The following is a 23072-nucleotide window of genomic DNA, read 5'->3' on the forward strand; positions in this document are numbered from 1 at the left end:
GTCACAGTACCCACATCATACACAAGAGTTGGACAACTTCTGTCCATGTCAAACTTCAAGATGATAAAATAATTAAAAATTAATATGAAACCTCAGGCACTTCAACTTATAATGCACAATTTCAAATACATTAAATATGTAGTGTCTGATTCCTCTAGACATGAAAAAGAGATTGCGTAGATAATTTCCTTTTTTAATTGAATACGTTTCTTCATACTCATAGTATGTGTCAAATTAAATAATTAAATAAATTGAAATAAACTTTAAATTTCACAAGATATATTAATTTTCTATTTAACGGTTGAATTTTGTTTATTATTAGTTATGTTCTGGACTTCTGGTGACAAGTTAGGACTTAATTAACAGTAGATTAGTTAGTGGATTGAAATATATATATATATATATATATATATATATAGAGAGAGAGAGAGAGAGAGAGAGAGGAAAATGATCATATGAGAAATTGTTCCCAGAAAACTAAAAACCAATCTCAATCATCCATTTGGCGATATCTAACGGTTCTAGAGCATAAGGGAAAAAAGTAGCCGTGTCATTTTGGTAATTTTCTCTAACTTTATAAATGCACTTTCCAACACTATATGTGCACTTTGCAACACTATATTGTGCATTTTAGCAAGTTTGAAAGGGCAGTGCACTTAGGGAGTTAGGGCTCATCTTTTAAAGTTAATGGTCTAGCTTTTTCAATTTGGTTTACTATTTTGCTTCTTAGTTTGATTTAGGGGTTAGTATTTATGATTTAGTTTTTTGGTTTAATTTTTAGGATTTATCTAGAAATGCACGCTATACTGTTATAAATTGCACTCTTGAAGTTGGAGAAAATTATCAGAATGTCATCGCACTTTTTTTCTCAAATTGCATTAGATCCGTTATTCTAGATTGACGACTGATATTGGTTCTTAGTTTTCTCCCGGGAACATGTTCTCGTGTGAGTGTGCCTCTTATATATATATATATAGGGTCCAGCTCCCATTAGAACCATATCTCATGTGAGAACCTATGAACAAATCCAAACCATTGATCTAGTAGATCTAACGGTTGAAAATAAAGAAAAAAATTGAAAAAAAAAAAGGATGGGGTCGTTTTCATAAATATTACAAAGTTTAAAAATTTGTAATATTTATGAAAATGACCCCGCTCCCTTTTTACTTGATTTCTTATCCATAAGATCTTGTAGATCGATGTTTTAGATTTGTCCACAGGTTCTCACCTAGGGAGTGGTTCTCATATGACGTGTGTGTGTGTGTTGTTATGACGTTATGAAAATTAGATCGTGGCATGTATATGCATTAAGAGGATAAATTTTAGCAAAGTGTGTATGTGTGACATATTATACTTTTTATTTGTGTCCAACAATAACCATAACTGAGGCAGTGAGCCAGTGACAGTGTGTTATCCTTTTTGACTGGATGCCATACTTGTGCATATGCAACCTAGTCTATCACTTTCAAGATCAAACTCATTAGGAAAATGAAGAAAAGTAACTAGAAGCAAAACCTCCTCAACAAGACGGCGCCGCCTCCCACCAGTACGGTTAATCCTGCTAGAGCTGAACTGTGTACAAGAGATCCCAGAAAAAGAATTTGAAACCAGTTTACAGCAGCACAAGGCAGCATCTTTCCTTGTTCCTCCATCCTCATCTTCCAAATATAACACAACAGATTCCTTTGCAAATTCAAGAAGATCATGACCCTAAAATAAAGGAACTCATTATTAGATAAAAAAAATATTAAAGATAATAAATAAAAAAATTTTAAAAAAATTAAAAATCATACACATAGACACAAGTGGACAAACCTTGAAATTGAACCTAGCAAGAGTTTGCAAAGCAAGTTGAACAAGAGCTGAACCACTAAGCTCTGGTACTTGTTGAGTGGCATTTGCAATATGCCCCCTACTTGAGGTGACAGAAGATCGTGACTGATGGGATCTTGAAAGGATTGTTGAAATGCATTCCAGCAACCGATCTTGAATTGTAGGCAACAAAGTTGGGATGCTGAGAAAGATAATGCATAATACAAACCCCTTGAGTGAGAGTACAAAAGAATGAGAAGTTTGCAAATGCATTGATTTGCTAAAATACCTTATACTTATTTGATCCAGGGCTTCCACCAATGTAAGCGAAAGACCAGAAGAGAACATAGCATCCAAGAGACTATGGACATGAGGCTCCATTGCAGGCCCCATTGCTTTTGCAATATTTCCAACACAAGCTAGTGCTTCAACTGAGGGCCTACCTCTACGAGGAGCAATCTAAAGATAATAAAGATCCATTAAAAAAGAAGTAACTTCATGCCACATCACATGAGTGAGAAGGAAAGAAAATGAAAAAAGTAGAGAGAGATAACCAATCAAGGGATAAGAAAATAACACACATGTGTGCATTACATACCGCATCGCGTAGGTGCGATGTTATTGTCGGCAAATAATTAATGAGTTCTCCATCTAGAGCACCAGCCATCTCTCCAAGAGCTATGAATCCACTGGCCCGTTCTGCAGGTATTTTGAGGACATGAAGTATGTGATTCATGCATATCTGCACAACCAAAATTCAAAAGAATTTCAGTTAGTGTTGGAGATGAAAAATCTTCCTCATCAACACTCTTCTAGAGAATCAGAAACAGAAATCATTAGACGAAAGCGAATGGAAAGGTGCAAACTGTTAGATAATTTGTCACAAAACGATCTCGTAGGAAATGGGCAATTCGAGGCAGCAGAGAAGTAATGCTGAGTCGAACAAGGCGATCTCGGTGCTCCAGGTATCTAAGGACTATTTCGGCAACTTCTCTGTATCTTGACATCATGAATTCTCCGGTGTTCCTGCAATTTGATGTAATGTTACATTGCCATAGAACAACCATGACAAGACCTCAATGTAGTAGGAAATTCCTAACACTGAACTAAACTCAAATTATGAAATATCCTAACCTCAACAGCTCTCCAACTGCCAGCAGAGAGCCATGAATACTATGAATGGGAGCATTTCTCCCCAATCCATCTTGGGTGGCCTCAAACATACGGTAGTACCTTTAGAGAGCATGAATAAGAAGGCAAATACTTAGCATGTCAATATCTTATTACGTAACACACCCACACACAAAATCACTACTAACCATTGGACACGCCAGCGAGTCTCGCGCTTTTCAATAACACGTAGGCAAGCACGCAATGCTTCAACAGCTCGCTCTCGAACAGCAAGTGTTGGATCTCTCAGTGCAACCCAAATAGCATCCACAAACTCAGGTACATGAACATTAAATACAGTTGAAGCATTTTCAGCCATTTCCTACAGTAAAGATGAATATTTTTTTCAGGAAAATCCTGTGCAAGAACAACTACTCATATATGTGTGAAATACTCCAAAGAGCTACTTGACTGCCAAATTAAGTGCAGCAAAATGCCTCAGAGGTTTGAAATATAAGATGCAAGCAGTCACCAAAACAGACATGATACATCCAGTACAGACAAGTGCCATATCATCAGAGAGACTAAACTGCATTCTGGACATGAATTCAAACAAACCGTTTCATATCACAAGAGAAATGATTTAGAAGCTAGTAGAACAGAAAACCAAGCTTCAGCAGAATATGTACATATTAAATGTTAAAATAAATTATTCTTACTTTTAATATTAAAACAGCAGCAAATCGCCGATATTCGACCCTGTCACCACTAAGCCACTGAAGAGCGTTTTTTACCTGAAATGCCAAAAGAATGAGATCTTAAAATCCCAAATAATAACAATAAGAAAATAACTGAACACACCTGGCATTCCACTTCATCTGCTGTCATTGCCCCACCAGCTCTAGCTAGGTGTCCCAAAACTTGACTAGCAAGGACCAGGATTTCAGGATCACGCTTTACTTCAAATACAGTTCGCATATAATTAGAAAATTTTGCTACTTTTGATGCATTTTCACCAATAGTGACATCTATTAGCTCATCAATAGCCCTTAATGCTCCCAAATTTTCAGCAACTTCATTACTCTCAAGAAGATTAGTAATTCGCTCATAGAGATGGTCCATAAAGCGTGAAAAAGCCTCTCCAGTAAGATCACGAGATTCTTCCTCCACAAGCCGCCTCAAAGCGAGTGCAGCGCCATCCTGTGTACAAAATATATCAGATACATTGCCGGACTAATTTAGCAGTACAACAGCACTCACAATTTAACAGAACTTAAAAAATATATAAACAAAATAAAAATAAAAATAAAATTAGTCAAATGGTTAATTTTGTAAAATTAGAAGAAGAAGAAGAAGAAGAAGAAGAAGAAGAATTGCATAATGACCAAGTCCATTTTAAACTACAAAACCAGCATAAGATCTTTCAGGCATGCAGAACAGTAAAAACTAAGTGTATCTTTTTATAGCTAAAAAAGATAATTACACAGGGAAAACGGATAGAAGAATGGCATAATGGCCAAGTCCATTTTAAAGCATAAGATCTTTCAGGTATGCAGAACAGTAAAAACTAAATGTATCTTTTTATAGCTAAAAAAGGTAATTACACAGGGAAAACAGATAAGAATAGCCCTTCAAAACTCCAAATTAATTCTGCTTCCAAAGAGGGGAAAGTAATTAATAATCACATGTGGGAAGAGACTGTGTCTACCCATAAAACTTTCCGCATTTAGAAGTAACATACAGAAAACACAAGTACAAAGAATTCATTTATCTCCTTTGGTGACCTTTTCCTTCAAATTTAGCAGGCTTCATTTGCTACAAAAATAATAATAAAGCAAATGTACATAAATATTTTGTAATAGAAGCAAGCGCAATTTTACCTTGGGGTTCCCTCTGGTGCAGAGGTCGGAGAGTACTTTGTAGAGAGCATCGAGACTGCCGGCGCCAGTGGCGGCAACCGGATGACGGATCGACTGTGCGGCGGCCGCCATACTCATACTGTCACACTATTCTACATCTCCTTTACACACAGACCGAACTACAAAAATCCATAACCCGCCAGGCTAGTCTTGATTCGAAGAATTATTTGTTTTCCGCTGTATGAGAAATCGATACTCTAGCCCTAGTCTTCAACAAAAGAAATTTTAAAGAAAGAAAATAAATTAAAAATTACACCAAAAGCTCATAACAGTCTCACTCTGCATACAGCCATTGGAAATTAGGAATGCGGTGTACCTTGTTAGTCTTGCCAGCTGTTCGAGATAGGATTCCCAGTTGGTATGTTCCAACTTCCAATTGTTAGCCCTTCTGGGATACGGATTGAGTTTGAAAGGAAAGAATTAGGGCAACTGAATTAGCAACGGTTAAATGAAGAAGAAGAAGAAGAAGAAGAAGAGAAAGCTGTGTCCGGAGATATTGAGAAAGAAAGAGAGATGAGGGGAAGTGACTGCGGACTCAGTGCGGTACCGAATGCTTGTTTCATTTGCTGAGAATTAGTATATAAATATTTTTGGGGCTTTTTGTGTATTTTTAGAATTACAGGAATTAGTTACAACTTTATGGATTTTTGGACTAAATATTCACGTCATGTGTTGTCCTGCGTTTAATTCATAAATAAAAATATGTCATATTTTATTTCTTTTTTTAACAAACATTCATATATTAAGGGTGTGTTTGAAAAGCAGGAAAATGACTTCTGAAAAATGAGTCATTTTTCGGAAAATGATTTCATTTTCAGTGTTTGGTTATATTCTGGTGATGGGTAAATACCCCCAGGGACTACGGTAGAAATATAATGTATAGTCCATGTATTATTGTACCCCTAAAAAGTCGGGTGTCCCTTAGAATTTGTTAAGGGGCAAGTGACCTTTGGGGAATATTATATTCCTGAAGGGTCAGGTCCTATTCCTATATAAAGGACCTGACCCCCGTTGTAATGGCAGACTGAATCCATTCATCCTTTCGCCCCTTCTCGGAAGGAAGCCATGGCTTCCTTTCCCTTTCTTCTTACATTCATGTATACACACGCTATACACTAAAAATACACAATCAAACACACATGGTATAAATCCGTACCCCGTTTACATTTAAACCATCATTGGCGCCGTCCGTGGGGAATGCGACGAAATGCCGTGTTCCTCTAATCAACAGGATAATACTCACCATCCTGCTCACCATCATCATCGACAGCAACAAGCACACAACACCATGCACTATTTTGATCCGTTTTTCCGGACTTTCGACGCATCGAAAGTAGCAGTCGACGCGTCGAAAACCCTCAAAATGAGGCAGAATACATGCGCGAAGAAAGAAGAAGAAGAAGCAACATCATATGCACTGCCACCATCAACCGCCGCACCACCATCATCAGTTCCGATACCAAGCCGTCCTCGGACCACCACGACCGCCGTCGCCGCTGCAGGCTGCCGCGTCGCCATGCTGTCTTATGACTGTCGGTGTCCAAACTAAATAGATGTCGCCAGAGGTAATCACCATCCAGACAAATGCACCAGAAACAGACACCCAAAAGTAGCTTCAAGGATTGCAGGCGAGGTCCGGGATTCCAAAGCCTTCATTTGCTTTTTGAAAGAGTCGCCAACCACCGCCAGAGCTCAACCACCGCTATCGCCAACAACCTCCAGCCGAAACCGCCGCCACGACCTTTACCTCCGCTGCTGCCATTGCTGAATAAGTGCTCCACCATGTCGCCACACCACCAGCTACGGCCTACGGCTCCAGCTCCACCTTTTCTTTTCGGATGGCCATAAAATTGCCTAACGTTTTCCAGCTAGCTCCATCCCAGCCACGTTGTGCACCCGGTCGTCGTTAGTGGCGGAGGTGTCAAAGGGTAGTGAGTTCAAGGACTAGAGAGTGGAGAGACAACGGCGGGTCGGCGTTCATACCGATCGCCTGACTTTCTTCATCAACTGCTCCAGTGCTGCATGGTTTTACCCTCCAGTTTATTCACTGACCTTCCATTATGGTGGTTGCAGGTCTCGAGGAAAGAAAAACAATGGAAAGAGACAAAAATAAAAAGAAGAAGAAGAAAAGTGTAAAGTGGTTGTCAGTGGTGATGGGTTGTGAACCGCAGACCAAGGAAGAAATCAAGGGAAATACTACGAAATACTGGCCATCACCACCAGATTTCACCATCATTATCCATCCAGCTTTTCATATAATATTATGTTATATATGTGTTATAACATTATTAAAAAAAAAAAAAAAAGAAAGAAAGATAGGTAGTAGCCTTTCGGCTGCTACCATACCTTACACATATATAATATATATATATAATATATAAGATGGGGAACATGTCCCCCACCAATATATTATAATATAATATTAATTATATGTAGGTGTCCTAAACACTTTGGAAATATTTTGTCTCAACATGTTTTTACGGAGATCATTGGAGGCCATGAAGATCAAGAATCGAGCAGAAGTTGGAAATGCTACAACAATTACTTGGGAGGTCAACTCAAATGTGCTACGATCAGAACTACAATACCCCTAAAGTTGGCTAGGAATTGAATTCTGTAGCAAAAGATGTAAATTGTAGTATAAGATCATTGTACCAAAAAATATATAAATATATTTTTTATTGGGTAGCACGGCTGCTAGCCTGCTACCCTGTGTGTAGTTCATAAAGTGGGGGACTTTGTCCCCCAACCCCTTCGAAAAAAAAAAAAAAAAAAAAAAACACCAGCTCTTCCGTTTGGGGTTTGATCGACCTGCACGGATATGTCCGGTTCCGTTTGGGGTTTGATCAACCTGCACGGATTTATAAAATTTAAAAAAAAAAAAAAACTTTCGTTTGGGGTTTTGTTCAACCTGCACGAATTTTTCATTTGGGGTTCTAATTGGACATTTGGGGTTTTTTTTTCTTTTTTTCCCTCGTCATGGCACTAGATTTTATCCCGCTTCTTAGCGATGCCGCTTTTCAGCGATGATTTTATCCCGCTTCTTAGCGATGCCGCTTTTCAGCGATGATTTTATACCGCTTCTTAGCGATGCCGCTTTTCAATGATGATTTTATCCCGCTTCTTAGCGATGCCGCTTTTCAGCGATGATTTTATCCCGCTTTTGTGCGATGTCACTTTTCAGCGATGACTTTCTCGCTTCTTAGCGATGCCGCTTTTCAGCGATAACTTTATCCCGCTTCTTAGCAATGCCGCTTTTCAGCAATGATTTTATACCGCTTTTTAGCGATGCCGCTTTTCAGCGATGATTTTATCCCGCTTCTTAGCAATGCCGCTTTTCAACGATGATTTTATCCCGCTTCTTAGCGATGCCGCTTTTCAGCGATGATTTTATCTCGCTTTTTTGCGATGTCGCTTTTCAGCGATGACTTTCCCGCTTCTTAGCGATGCCACTTTTTAGCGATGACTTTATCCCGCTTTTGAGCGATGCTGCTTTTCAGCGATGACTTTCCCGCTTCTTAGCAAGGCCGTCTTTTCAGCGATATTTTTATCCCGCTTTTCAGCGATGATTTTATTCCGCTTTTTAGCGATGCCGCTTTTCAGCGATGAATTTATCCCGCCTTTGAGCGCTGTCGCTTTTCCAGCAATTAATCTATCCCGATTCTCAGCGATAAGCTAATCCCGATTCTCAGCAAGGCCGCCTTTTTAGTGATGAATTTATCCCGCGTCTTGGCGTTAATATTAGCTTAAGGCCTTCACACATATCTCATAATGCGGTAGGACTATATCTGCTCGGCATCATATTATTTTCTCCTACCGCTCGATGGTTGGCATTATCTTCTCCATCCATAGATGTTCGATATATTTGCATCTCGACAATGGCAGCACAAGGAGCAACATAACTGCATCAACAACTAGACATAACCCCTTAGTCTTTAATTATTACGCTTTTGGTTGTACTCTTTTTCCCTTAGCTAGGTTTTTTCCCACTAGGTTTTTCTTAGTCTAAGGTTTTTAACGAGGCAATCAGCGTAAATCACGCCCCTCATGCTCAACTCAAACTTGAGGGGTTCATCACAGACTATTAAGGCATTCAGACCGGGGAGATTTTGCTTGTAACAAGTTGGCCGCCCGGAGAACATTTTACTTCTCGAACCTGACGACTCTCGCAGATTCAAGAAGTGGGGGACTTGTGATGGGTAAATACTCCCAGGGAATACGGTAGAAATATAATGTATAGTCCGTGTATTATTGTACCCCTAAAAAGTCGGGTGTCCCTTAGAATTTGTTAAGGGGCAAGTGACCTTTGGGGAATATTATATTCCTGAAGGTCAGGTCATATTCCTATATAAAGGACTTGACCCCGTTGTAATGGCAGACTGAATCCATTCATCCTTTCGCCCCTTCTCGGAAGGAAGCCATGGCTTCCTTTCCCTTTCTTCTTACATTCATGTATACACACGCTATACACTAAAAATACACAATCAAACATACGTGGTGTAAATCCGTACCCCGTTTACATTTACACCATCATCTGGAAAAACTGTCTTTGTGTGTTTGGTTCATTTTCCAAAAAATGAGTAGAAATGTATAATTATGTATTTTTATTATTTTATTTAAAATATATAAAATATTTAAACTAATAATATTTAGTATAAATAATATTTTTTTTAAAAAACATCGCTGAGCGACCACTACTCTGGATTCCGGCCGGGGCTGGAAACAAGGGCTAGCGGACTAGTTTTCAGCGAAAATCAGTCCGTCGGGCTGAGGGAGGGACGGCTCATTTTCCAATTCCGGAAAATGACTTCCGGAAGTTGTTTTCCGGAAAATGAGTCTATTTTCCTTGGTCAACGGAAAATGTTTTTCGTTGACCACATTTTCCGAACGTTGCCAAACACCAAAAGCCCTGAAAATGATTTCCAAAAATCATTTTCCGAGTTACCAAACACACCCTAAGATAAGTCCGAAGATAAAACCTTACAAAGGATAGAAGGGAGGCACAAAAACCACTCCCTGCAATCAGTCATAGAAACAAGCAACTTAGCAATAGCTCATGTACTGCTTGGTTCGTTGATCGTTTAGTAAAACTTAAAAACACATTAGTGAGGTCACTTAACGAGCTTTTTATATCACTCATAATCAAGTGAAAATATGAGTTTTCTTCCAATGCATTCAACCCCTGCACAACTAGAAGAGAGTCAATCACTATCTGGACATTTTTATGGTTGAGTTCCTTGATTCAACTGAGGGCTTCCCGGACAGCTACTGCTTCAGCTTCCCTTGGTGTAAACACTCCTCTCCACGGAACACTCTTAGCAACTATGAAGTCACCGGCACTATCTCTTAAGACTAATTCAAAGATTCCAAACCCCATTCTCCCACTGTGTGTGTGAATCGCCGCATCGACATTTAATTTAGAGAAACCTGCTTGGGGTTTAGACCATTTGCATCCTTCATTCAAATTGCATGAATCTTTCTGATTGGTTACCTAGGAAGCTTCTCACCAGCCAGCAAGAAAACTTTCTGCACTTCTGCCTATAGAAGAGGGGGATAGAGCATCCTTGTTCTGCCAGACTTTGGAGTTTCTTTGTTGCTGATAAGTGCTTATTTGTCTATATTTTTTTCCCATTTCACAAAGCTATTTTGCTTATTGATCATTTCAAATTTAATGAGAGTAGGACTAAATTGTGTTATTTTGCAAGGATTTTGGATTTGGAAGCAAAGATGAATATTTTTCATGTATTTTGGAGGGAACTAGAGTCAAAAGGAACATTTTGGATACATTTGGAGTCAATGAGAGTCAAGGATAAGCTATGGAGATGGATTCAACACTTCCAAGAGAGCCTAAGAGTGGTATTTTCAATGGTTTTGATCATATGGACAAACCAAGAAAAAAGTGAAACAAGTGCCAAAAAATATGAAATTCTCGCATAGAACGGTCACTGTTCAGTTTTTAGACGATATCTCAGCCTAAAAATATACAAATTGAGTGATTCTTATGTCATTGGAAAGAAGACTCAAAGGGCTAGAACTCTTATGAACACATTAAAGCTTAAAAAGGAAGCGAAATGGGTAAAAATCGTCCAAATTTATAGATTTCGTCCAATCGTCCAAATCTGCCACTGTTTGGTATTTTGACCATATCTCAGCTTAGGAATGTCAAAATGAGGCGATTCCTGCGCCATTTGAAATATATCTTGAAGGGATACAACTTTGTTGAAGACCACAAAGGCTAATAAAGTGAGTTTGGGGTTGAAAATAGCCTAGATGTCAAAGTAGTTGCACAGAATTCCAATTTACAGTGAAGAATGCACTGTAAATCGCCCAAAAAGACATGGCCACCTACACGGGCCGTGTAGGTGGTCGTGTGGCTTCTGCTCTATTTATATTTAAGCTCGTTTTATGCATTCTGAACTCGGTTTTGACCCATGGTTGAACCTTAGACACTCCCGTTCACTTCCTTTCATATTTTTAGGTTAGATTAGGGTTAGATTTATGTTTTTTTTAAACATATTTGAAGCTTGTAATCTTGGATTTGAAGCTTGGATTTCAAGATTCTACCACCCATTTCAATAGAGAAGCTTTCTTTCCCTTATCTCTTTTCTTTTGCAAGATTTATGTTTATTACTTGTGCTTTTGTGTTCTTTAAGCTATTTAATCATGAGTAGTTAGTTTATGGGTTTTAGTTAGGGTTGTATTATCTATTTTGATGGTTAAGTTGTGATTATTGTGAAAAAGGGGAAGAACCTCAACCTAGGGTTCATGTGTTTATGAGGGTATTGTGTTTGAATCTTGCTTATGTTTGATGTACACATTTCATTGGCATGTATTTGGAGGATTCTTGGTCACAATGAGAGTTGGGTCAAGATTCTAAGCCACCCTTTGCATAAACCCGATTTCTTCCCATGAAAATAGGGAAAATTGGGGGCTTTAAAATGCTTATGTTCTTAAAGAACTATGATTGATACACCATGAAAGTGGGGCAATCATTGCTCTAATCCTTGTTTATTTGCTTACAATTGTGGCTTTAGACTATGATTCATACGTGCATTTCCACTTGATTCCTTGGTTATTTGTTCTCCCTAATCCCGTAGGTTGTTGAAGCATCTAGATGGTACTGCCCCTAACTTGAGTCCTATTTCTTTATTTTGTATTTACCTATTGTTCATATGTGTTTGTTCCACCTTGTTATCGTTTGCTTAGCTTCTCATTGATCCCCTTATGCTAGTGCCTAGTTTTGTGATTGCATATTGCGTGCCATAACCACCAATCCTCAATGGAACGATATTTCACACCCGTACACTCATTTTTGCAACAAGAATGCTCCAGACAAAAGATGGATTGGCCCCCTTTCTAACTTCCAAAAATGAACAGCATGGGAAATACTTTGCTTTCATGATTTTCGATGCCAATGAATACTGGTGATTAATCTCCAGGACTGCTTACAAAGCATGGCTATGTTGAATTCTCTTAAGCTGCGAAAACCAAGTTTTCCCCACTTTTTTAGAGTGCATAACCTATTCCATGACATCCAGTTCAAGCTCTTGTTGTGCCGCCCACCCCCTTCTTTCCACCTAAACCTATTCAGCAACACCTCAATTTCTCTAATAAGCTCATTTAGTAGTAAGAAGACTCCCATAGCATACGAGGGCAGAGCTTGTACAACACTTTTTAACAAGATTTATCTACCTGCTCTCGAAAGGAAATGGTGGTTCCAACTCTGAATCCTACTAATTATTCTACCCTTAATAAAGCCTAGCACTTTCCTCTTGTTTCTACCCACTAACATTGGTAGCCCAAGGTAATTGCCTCCACTCCCACACCCCCTCACACCCATAATTTCCCCAACCCTTTCACAAGTGTCTTCCAGGACATTACAACTAAAGCATAGACTGGATTTATCAAAGTTGATCTGACCAGAGGCTTTTGCATATTGTATGAGTGGTGCATTTCTTAACATTGAGTGGTGTAAACCGCACGGCCGCACGGGAAGGCGCAACCACATTTAGTTTCATGTTTGTAGCTTCCCTAATGTTGGCCTTGAAGAAAATGTAGCTATCATCTGCAAAGAAAAAATGGGTGACCGGTAGTGCTGAACTGGCTATTTTGATTCCATGAATTCCTCCTTGCAATTCCTTCCCCCTTAGCAATGCATTGAACCCCTCCGTAATAAGTATGAACAGATATGGAGATAGTGGGTCTCCTTGACGCAGCCCACTCTCAGGGGTAATAGGCCTAATCTCATCTCCTTGATTAAGAATAAAGTAGTTGACATTAGTTACACACTAGAGCACCAAGTTCACCCATCTTTGATCAAAACCCAACTTGAGCATCATTTCTTTCAAGAGGGGCCATTCAACTTTGTCGTATGCCTTACTCATATTAAGTTTGAGTGCTACACAGTACAACCCTCCTTGCCTTGTGTCTTCTTCTTCAGATAGTGTTGCATCTCAAAAGCAACCAAGATGTTGCCCGTGATCAGATGCCATGGGACAAAAGCACTTTGATTTTTTTATATCAACTTGTTCAACATAGGTTTTAGTCTATTAGCAATAGCTGTTGCCAAAATTTTGTACGCCACTGTACAGAGGGCAATAGGCCTAAGGTCCCCCATAGATTCCGGGGTAGCCTTCTTAGGGATTAGGACAATTTGTGTTGTGTTTAACCCCTCCGGGAGGGTACCCGTCTAGAGGAAATCATTACACATTTTTAACATACTAGCACCAATAATATCCCAGTAGGCTTGGAAAAAACATGGATTGAGACCATCGATTCCGGGGCTTTTGTCCGGATGCATTCCAAAAGCTACTTTCCTAATTTTAGTACTTGAGAAAGGCCTTAGTAAGGCTGAGTTTTGACTTGGTGTGATTTTGAGACTTATGCAATTGAGAACTGACTCACATTTCCCGCACATGGAAGTAAAAATATCCACAAAGTAATCCTTAATCAGCAGCTACAATTCTGGTTCTTGATTCACCCAACATCCCTTGTTATTTCGGAGCTTTGTGATTGTGTTGTTACTGCGATGTTGTTTCACCGTATTATGGAAGAATTTGGAATTCATATCTCCATCTTTGAGCTAAAAAGCCTTGGCTCTTTGCCTCCAGAAATTACTTTGCTTTTCAATTAGATGGATAAAATCTTGTTGAGCCTCCGCAAAACTCATGATTCCTCTAGTGTCGATTCTGCTTCGCAAATTTTCCATCATTCTTCTAGCATCGTCAATTTGTGGTTAGAGGTTTGTGTGTAGATTTTTGCCCCAATCCCAAAGGGCCGAGCTAAATAGACCAACCCTAGAGCAAATATTCATCCCCCCAGAGAAGTTCCAATTCCTTTGGATGATATCTCTGTATTGTTGTTCTTTAATCCAACTATTTTCGAATTTAAACTTACGCTTCCTTCTCACCCTCACCGTTTGGATGGGCCAAACTGCTAACGGTAGGTGATTGCTTAATGGTGCTTCGAAGGATAGAGCCCTAGCTTGACCAAACAAATCAAGCCAAGAATCATTCACTAGCACCTAGTCCAACTTCTCTCGGGTCCAGTCTTGAGTACCTCTGCCTCTCTCCCATGAAAACTGATATCCCTTGAATTCAAGGTTCTTTAGACCATTGATGTCCACTACCTCTTTAAATCCCCGGAGTAACCACGAAGGATGAGGAATTCTGCCAATTTTGTCGCTTGGATGATAAAGATCATTGAAATCTCCCATCATTAACCAAGGGAGGGAATTGATGTTTGAGAGATATTTGATCAAATTCCATGAGAGCCTCTGGCGACTGCGTTCTAGGTAGCCATAAAAGCATGTGAATCGCCAAACTTAGGATAGTGATAAAAGAGCAATCATAGCATCTATGAAGTTTGACGAGTAACCCAGCATTGTGAGTCTATGACCTCGATATTTTTGCTCCAAAATAGGGTCCACCACTAAGCCCAACACTATCCATTGCAACTAAACTATCAAAGCCCAATCTGACTTTTATAAATTCCAATCTTTGAGCACTAAGTTTAGTTTCCATAAAAAACAGTAAATTTGGCCTTTTATTGTGGACCATGTCCACCAACACTTGAACCATCGCGGGATTGCTAAGTCCCCGACAGTTCCAAGCTATGAAACTCATTGTGATAGGCGGGCCTGTGCAACAGGTCCCGCCTCTAACAAGTTTTTTGAGTGACTTAGGGAAGCCACAACATGGATAATCTCCACGTCTTGGGTTTGAGTCGGTGGTTCCAGCCCTTTCCCTTTCTTCCTCTGATAGGGCCAACAATAGTGTCGTTGTTTGGCCCATAACTCAATGGGCCTTGTAAGCTAGCCACACTTCCACATGTGGTCCTTAAGTATTAAAATGATCGGTCACCTATTAGAGTGTCAGTTTTCTCACAAAAATGGCACTAAAACATCATATGAATTTCAATGTTTATCATTGTTTAGTCCTCTATCAAGAGTGTCAACTTTCTCGTGAAAGTAGGTTAAGTAGCATTGGGTTAAAAAAAAAAGGTTGAGTAGCATTAAAATAAATAAATAAATAATTAAAACATTCTTAATAACATTATTTAACATGATTTAGTCCTCTGTCATAGTGTCCACTTTCTCGTGAAAGTGGCATTAAAAAAATAATTTTAATAGAAATGATTTACATTGTTTGGTCCGCTGTCAGAGTGTCAACTTTCTCATGAAAGTGGCATCGCAACTTGCAAGCATCACTTTAATAACAACGTTTTACATTGTTTGGTCCTTTATCATAGTGTCAATTTTCTCGTGAAAGTGGCATTAAAAACATCATCTTAATAACAATGTTTAACTTTTTGTGGTCTTTTATCAAAGTGTCAGCTTTCTCGTGAAAAATAACATTAAAAACATCTTCTTAATTAATAGTAGCGTTTGGTTTGTCCTCTGTTACAGTATCAACTTTCTTGTGAAAGTGGCATTAAAAGCATCTCCTTAATAACAACTAGTGTTTTGCACGCACAGAAGAAATTATATTATTATAAATTTGAATAAAAAATTTGAAAAATATGAAAACATGTTAAAATATATAATATAATAATATAGTTGGATATTTTTGGTCAAATATCTATTTTCATAGCATACAAAATTAAAATAAGTTCTGTATAGCTAATATAGTCCCTACTCATATACATATTTAAATAAATTTATAAATGGAATTTACATAATGAAATTAATTTATTCCTAATTATATTTCATATATATTATAATTCCAATAATATGAATAATAACTAAGAGAATGATGCTAACTATTGTGTAGTGTGATCACACCTCTGTTACCATTATAAATGGATGGTAGAGACGGATACTACCTTGTAAAGAATCATAAGTATTTCAAAAAATTAAGAAAATCATATTTAAAAAAAAAGATGTAAATTATGAGTATATTTAAACTCCAATATGATGTACTCTGTATTTCCCTATATTATTTTAATCTGCATATAATGTTTATTAATATGTATTTAAGCTAATTCCATACTATAATTTCCCTATTTATAATTCATATTTCTAAATATATAATTAAGATAATTACATTTAGAAATTTAAAAAATGAGTATTTTAATTTTGTATGATTAATATAATACATAAGTATATAATATATTTAAGCAAATTTCTAAATATTTATGAATACACATTTAGTTAATTTTATAATTTAATTTCCATAATCATATTTTATTTTTTATTAATTATAATTATGGAAGTTGCGTTTATAAATGAAAATAATTTAATTTTAAAATTTGCATGGATTAATGTAGTCCCAAATCATATTAGGTATTTAGACAAATTTTTAAATATTTATGAATTTTTTAATTTAGGAGTATGAGTTTAGACAAATTTAAAAATAAATATTCTTAATAATTAACATAATAATTGATGTGTATAATTATTATGGGTGAGCAAACGGTTGGTCGGTTACATAACTGATGGAAATTTTCGACTGCCTTAGCCGACCGAAATAAATGCTATAACTCATGGCGAGGCGTAACCAACAAGCATCACTGCCTATTCACAATCATTCATCTGGAGCTGCCCTGGTCTTGCCCTGATCATTATCACGACAAAATCTTCCGACTATGCTAGGTGGTTCCTCTATCTCAGTCCAATTGAAGTTGCCATTCATAACCATGTTTGCAAGCTCATCCGCCACCCAATTTTATTCTCTGTAAATATGCTCCATTGTTAGGAACAAGTGTATTAATTAGATTTTGATGATACTAAACAAGTTAAGAAATTTTAGTCCCCAATTATTTTTATTTTCTAGACTTAGTAGCTTTTGCAATGTAAATATGAAAGATTCACATAGAGAATGAACTTTACTAACCGAAAAGTAAACTAAGTTTGAAAAGTAACCTCAGGATAATTTAGTCTCGGAAGGTTAGTACATTAACTTCCGAAAGGTCAACTACGAATAATTGACGACTTAAGATCGAAAAGTTGAACTACGAAAATTTAAAGAACTTAAAATGGATGGGCCAACCTTACCTGAAAAGTTGGGGAACGAAAAGTTAATTCCGAGAGGTAAATGATTAACTCTACGAGAAGTCGAATATGAAAGGTTGTTGATGTATGATCCAAAATGTTAATCATGAGAAGTCACTTGTTACTTTTTGAATCAATTATGCGGATATTCTCTGAACGAATAGTTATCAACCTTAAAATTAGAAGTTGTAAGAAGAATGTTACCAAGATAAAGGAGTCGTAGGTACACATCCTAATGAAGATTCCCAAAATAAGCCTAGACACTCTGTGTAGTCTAGAAAGTATGGAGCATGCACAAAAAGTGGAGACAATGAATGAAAATATAACAAAAGGAACCTAAACCTCTGTACCATTAGTCAATACTCCATGGATAATAGATATTTGAATTGTTCCCTCCAACGGACATATTTAAATAGGTTTATAAATACCTTCATTCAAAGTTGAAGGAGGTTAGCTGGAAAATTGAAAATTGCTAAGGGATAAAAGGCAAACTAGTATTCAAATCCATGACCAGTGAGAGAGAAATCTCAAGTGCTTAAAGATTCAAACGTTAAGAGACTACGAAATTCATCAAGAAGATCTCAAGTCAAGTCTACATCAAAGTTAGAGATACAACAATCTTTGTGTGATCAACCAACACTCTTTACTTGGAGAAGTAGAAAGAAACAGAGTAACAAGTAGTGTATACTTGTGAAAGACCCCGAGACTTGAGGTCAGTTTATGATCAAGGCTCGAGTGTTCATTTTTGTAAAAACATGCAAGATAACTTAAAAAGGGGTTTAATATATTTATGTTGTGTACTCTATTTTAAAACGTTTATGCTATGTTAAAGATTACTTGGAATTAAAATCCTTCAAAAAGAGTTTTAAAATTTATACAATTCTATTCACCACCTCTCTAGACTTGTAACCCAACCCCTTGGGACTAACATCCGTAACCACTTCACAATCTCTACCAATCCAGTTTTTGCATGTTTGGACAACGTTCCTGATTGGTCCCATAAGGGCACAATCTCCTTTTATCTAAGAGATGGTTTTCTCAAAGTCCAATCATTATTGCATCGACAAGGTATATTTTTAATATAATAAAGGTACATTATTTATGTATTGAAGGGTGGTGGTAAGCTCCAATTAACAAGTGATGATTTTAAATACCTCCATTGACTTGTGATGGTAAGCTCCAATTAAGAAACTTGTCTTTCTTCTTGTATTGTAAAATCATGTCAAGAACTCCCATTCTATATTAGTACAGTGTACCAATAAAAAGCAATGCCCTTCAAGAAATGGACAAATTTTTTTACCAAAAGTTGCCATAAGTCCCTATGTCATGGCATGTTTCCACAAAGTGACAATATAATATCCTCTTGGGGATTACCTTTCTTGACAAATTGTTTTACCAAAAGTTTGGCATAAGTCCCTATGTCATGGCATGTTTCCACAAAGTGACAATGTGCCTTTGGGGATTACCTTGCCATCAAATTACTAGAACGTAGGGAGTGGATAGGCAAATTACATTGTCAACTCTTCAATTGTTTGAGTGTAAGGTTTGGCATACGTGTGTAGGAATACTGCCCTTCATCAAATGTTTCAGTTGATAGCCAAATTACATGGTCTTTCAATTGATTCACCAATATCATGCTTTTGGTGATTGTTGGCATGATCTTCTTAGTTGGCAGTGGGTGGGTGGTAGTTTTTTCCAATACCACTGTAGGCCTAACAAGAGTTAGTAAATGTAGAGCAACCTCTTCTTAGCCTTCTATTTGTTTCACAAGAACATGGCTTCCTTTATCCTCTATTATGTTCCTTTATCATTAAGGACGTTAACCCTACTTTCTTGGTATTGAAGGAGGATGGCCATTCATTCAAGAGTCTTAGCAATATTAACTAATTTCTATTCTACGAAGGTTGTGTTGATCGTCATGTCCAGCACGATAGTATAAACATGCAACCACTTAAATATAGCGCACCTTCGATAGAGGAGATGACAGGAATACATGGGATGAACTCCAACTGCTAGCATTTCCCTTTAGGGAAGTTAGACTACCACTATCATTAGGAGTTCGAACCCCTAGCACAAGTAGTTATTCCTAGGAGCATAAGTAGCTATTCATGGAATAGAAAGGACTTTTCAAGTCTTTGGACCATTCTTTCAACCATAAATTGGGGTCAAATAATTGCACCTCCAAGCTCTTTGCATGGCTCATGGTTAGGGGCCTTACATTTCATGGCTAACACTAAAGTTAGCTACAACTATTTTGTGGTACAAATATATGTGAGTCCACTTCTGATTTAGGTCGGGGTTAAAGTGGATTCGGGTTTTTCATAATGAGACAAAGAAATTGATATATTATACACTTAAAACGGATAATGGGTGATTTTGAAATTGATTTCAAAGTAGACCCATTTGAGTTAGAAAATAGAGGTGGAAAACTTTTGAAAAAGAACTTGTCCCACATTGGTTTGGGGAGTGGATTTGCATCACTATACAAGAGTCTTTTAGAAAGAGTTTGAATTGTATAGCATAAATGTTTTTTCTCGCGTGCATCTACGTTGGCACTTGCCAGGTTGAAGGTTACACAGTAGTGTTAATGCCATGATTTAATGCTATTTATTTCTCCTCTTGCTCTCTCTCTCTCAAAAACTTTTCTTAAAATATTCTACCAATACTTCCATAAATTATACGAAATGCGCTTGATCTTTGTTTTAGTTCACCGGACTATTTGTTTGAACACTCAAACACTAAAGTCGTAATCTATTTTATCCTGAGAGACTGACGCTACAACGCTCTTAGCACCATTGGAAGGTAGCGAATCGATTTTAAGGAGAGTGTGTGGTACACACAACTTAGATTTTTTCTCATTCTCGTTTCTTGTGTTGGGTTTATATTCTCATAATTGAAAACACATTCTTTTCATTTTATTTACTTTTGTATAAATAATTCGATCTTTTGATTTCGTACCATGGTTGGAATTAATTTTCTAGAATTAAATTGCATTTTTCATTAGTATATACTCTCTCCGTCCAATTTTATATGTCTGGTTTTATTAATGAGATTTGACTAAAGTTATTTTTAGTATAATTTTTCATAATATTAAGTTTAATATTAGTATATAAAATTTATAAAATTTATATATTTAGAAATTTATATATTAAAATTAAAATTAATTTTAAAATACTAAAGAAAATAAGCAAAAAAAAAGAAATATATAGTTGGTTTGACGAATGAATTATAAATATGACAAGTAAAACGGAGAGGAAGTATATATATATATATATATATATATATATATATATATATATATATATATATATATATATATATATATATATATATATATATATATATATATATATATATATATATATATATATATTGTTTATCGACTTATTCACCTCCGATCTCACATTTTGGCCCTGTTTGGTATATGGCTGTTAGCTAATTGGGTTGGCTGTTTGGGTTAGAATGTATGATTTGTTGATAACATTGGCTGATTGTATAAAGTTGTTTGATAAATTAGCTGTTAGTTAATTGCTGTTTGGTATAATTTCTTTTCTCAAAAAGCTAATTGAAAAGGCTGCTTTGAGTAGCCTTTTGAATTTTAGCATTTTGGAGTTACAAAAAGCTTATTATTTACCAACTAATAGTGGTCAAATAAGTCAAAATTGGCTGATAGGCTGATTATTTACCAAACAGGGCCTTTATGTCTTTTAAAAAAAATCTAATTATCTTGTGATAAATCAAATCAATTTAAGTATGATTAATGAATATATATAAATTCCTTTTTTCAAGTCATATGGAATTTATTAAGTCACAAATGAACATTGATAATAAATTTTATATCAAAAGATAACAATTTTCTTTCAATAAAGGTTTTCTTGTTTTGTGTTTATTTATTGATGAGCAACGAAAAGTTTGATGAGCTAATATCACTTCCGTCCAACTATAATTGATTTTTATATCTTTGACTATTAACTCTATTACAAGGTAATAAATGCTCTGTTATATACTTTCTCTATCTGTTGCAGTCCAACAAGTCAATACCACACCACTGGGGTTCGATCCTATGACCTTCCCTCAAAGAGATCTACAAAGGTGACATCTAAGTTCAATATGCTTGACTCTTTGAATTAGATCCCTCAAAGAGATCTACAAAGGTGACATCTAAGTTCAATATGCTTGACTCTTTGAATTAGATTTGATCAAATTAAAATGTTAAAAAATTTTAAAATTTCTCAAATTGATAGTTGAGAAGTAAAAGTAAAAATATACTATATAGGCTATGTTTGGCAAACTTAGCTGAAAGCGGAAAAACTATAAGTTAGAAGCTGAAATCTGAAGAGCTGTGAAGTTAGCTATTATGCTTAAAAGTGTTTGGTAAAATTAACTTTTTGATAAGTTGATAAATGTAAAAACACTAAAAATGACATCTTCATAAATTTAAATAGTTTTAGATTTAAATAGATTGATTTACATATTAAAATATAAAGTAATGAAACCAATATATTTTAATAAAATATAAAGTAAGAACATATATTTTGAAAATATATAAAATGAAACAAAATGTTTATAGTTCATAAAATTAGTTCATACATTTTCTAACTTATAACTTTCAGGTACTTTTCAGCTTTTAACTAGTTTTTTAGTTAGGTTTGTCAAACATAGCCTATAAATAAATGATAAAAAGTGGTCAATATTTTTTTTTTTTGAAAGAAAAAGTGGTCAATAATTAGAAGTAAAAATGTTACTATAAATAACGATAAAATGTGATATCAATTCAAATTTTGATAGATATTAACATTCTTCCCAAACTTGATAGATATTAACATCTTCGATCAAATAGATGTTTTATTCATTACAGTTGTTTCACATTTAATTTTGGAAAAAAAAAAGTTCTCAAACTATTTGCAATTTGCAAATACTCAATTGCACTTAATGTATATAAAAAAAGTTTATTGAGTTTTAAAAAAAAAAAAAAAAAAAACTAATTGGACATTTGGGGTTTTTTTTTCTTTTTTTCTTTTTGGGGGGGGGGGTTAATTGGCTAATGGAATTATTATTATTATTATTATTATTATTATTATTATTATTATTATTATTATTTTATTTTATTTTTAATTAAAAACTCTAATTGGACCTTGGAGCTTGTCTATGATGTGAGGAGTGAGGACCTTTCATCCGCATCAATGGCTACCACATAAGACGAAGAACTCCATGGATGAAACTTTGATTGTTAAAAGGAAAAAGGCAATGGATTCCAAAAGGTTAACGAACGAGGATGAAGGTCTAATCTAATTTTTATTTTAAGAAAAAAACAATTACATAAATCTACAAATTCAAATGCAAAAAAGAATGTTGCCACATCAGTTTTACTTTACATGTATATGTCAATTAATTAGTAATTTAGTAGATTAACTTATTAGAAGTGTTAGTTGTACTTCTTTTTTTTTGAAGTTTAGATACTTGTATTAATTGTTTTTTCATTTGAAATTGTACTTGAATATTTATAAATGTGTTGATGACTTCTTTAGCTATTTTTCCTTTTAGTCATTTATTTTTAAGATTTTCATAGTTGGAAAGAGTTGGATCCAACTTTTGTTTCTCTTTCTTCATATCGTACGGCGTGTAAACTAGCCACAATTGTTATACGGTAGACCATAGTTCGAAAACAGTGTCATTTCTTTAAGTAAAGAAATGTCGGTCGTTATATTTTAAAAATCTCATATTTTTAGTGTGTTCATAAC

The 23072-nt window shown here is 35.9% G+C and overlaps 1 protein-coding gene across 2 annotated transcripts in view; it reads right to left on the bottom strand.

Moving 5' to 3' along the window:
* The window catches only part of LOC116013600 (serine/threonine-protein kinase TOR), a 28458-nt gene extending 23064 nt beyond the window's left edge, over positions 1-5394 (bottom strand). Inside the window, exons 1-11 of one of the 2 annotated variants that reach the window (XM_031253447.1) lie at positions 5158-5394; positions 4803-5044; positions 3784-4122; positions 3642-3716; positions 3132-3304; positions 2947-3045; positions 2679-2838; positions 2411-2554; positions 2102-2271; positions 1816-2014; positions 1516-1710 (exon numbers count right to left, since the gene is read on the bottom strand). In XM_031253447.1, the coding sequence (XP_031109307.1) occupies positions 1516-1710; positions 1816-2014; positions 2102-2271; positions 2411-2554; positions 2679-2838; positions 2947-3045; positions 3132-3304; positions 3642-3716; positions 3784-4122; positions 4803-4919 (1671 nt within the window). In that variant the 5' untranslated portion in view covers positions 4920-5044; positions 5158-5394. Of the gene's footprint in view, positions 1-1515; positions 1711-1815; positions 2015-2101; positions 2272-2410; positions 2555-2678; positions 2839-2946; positions 3046-3131; positions 3305-3641; positions 3717-3783; positions 4123-4802; positions 5050-5157 lie in introns of both variants that reach the window. The other variant, XM_031253446.1, reaches the window with a different exon arrangement.
* Positions 5395-23072: the final 17678 nt, after the last annotated feature.

Source organism: Ipomoea triloba, chromosome 3, assembly GCF_003576645.1.
Source record: "Ipomoea triloba cultivar NCNSP0323 chromosome 3, ASM357664v1".
Taxonomy (NCBI): Eukaryota; Viridiplantae; Streptophyta; class Magnoliopsida; order Solanales; family Convolvulaceae; genus Ipomoea; species Ipomoea triloba.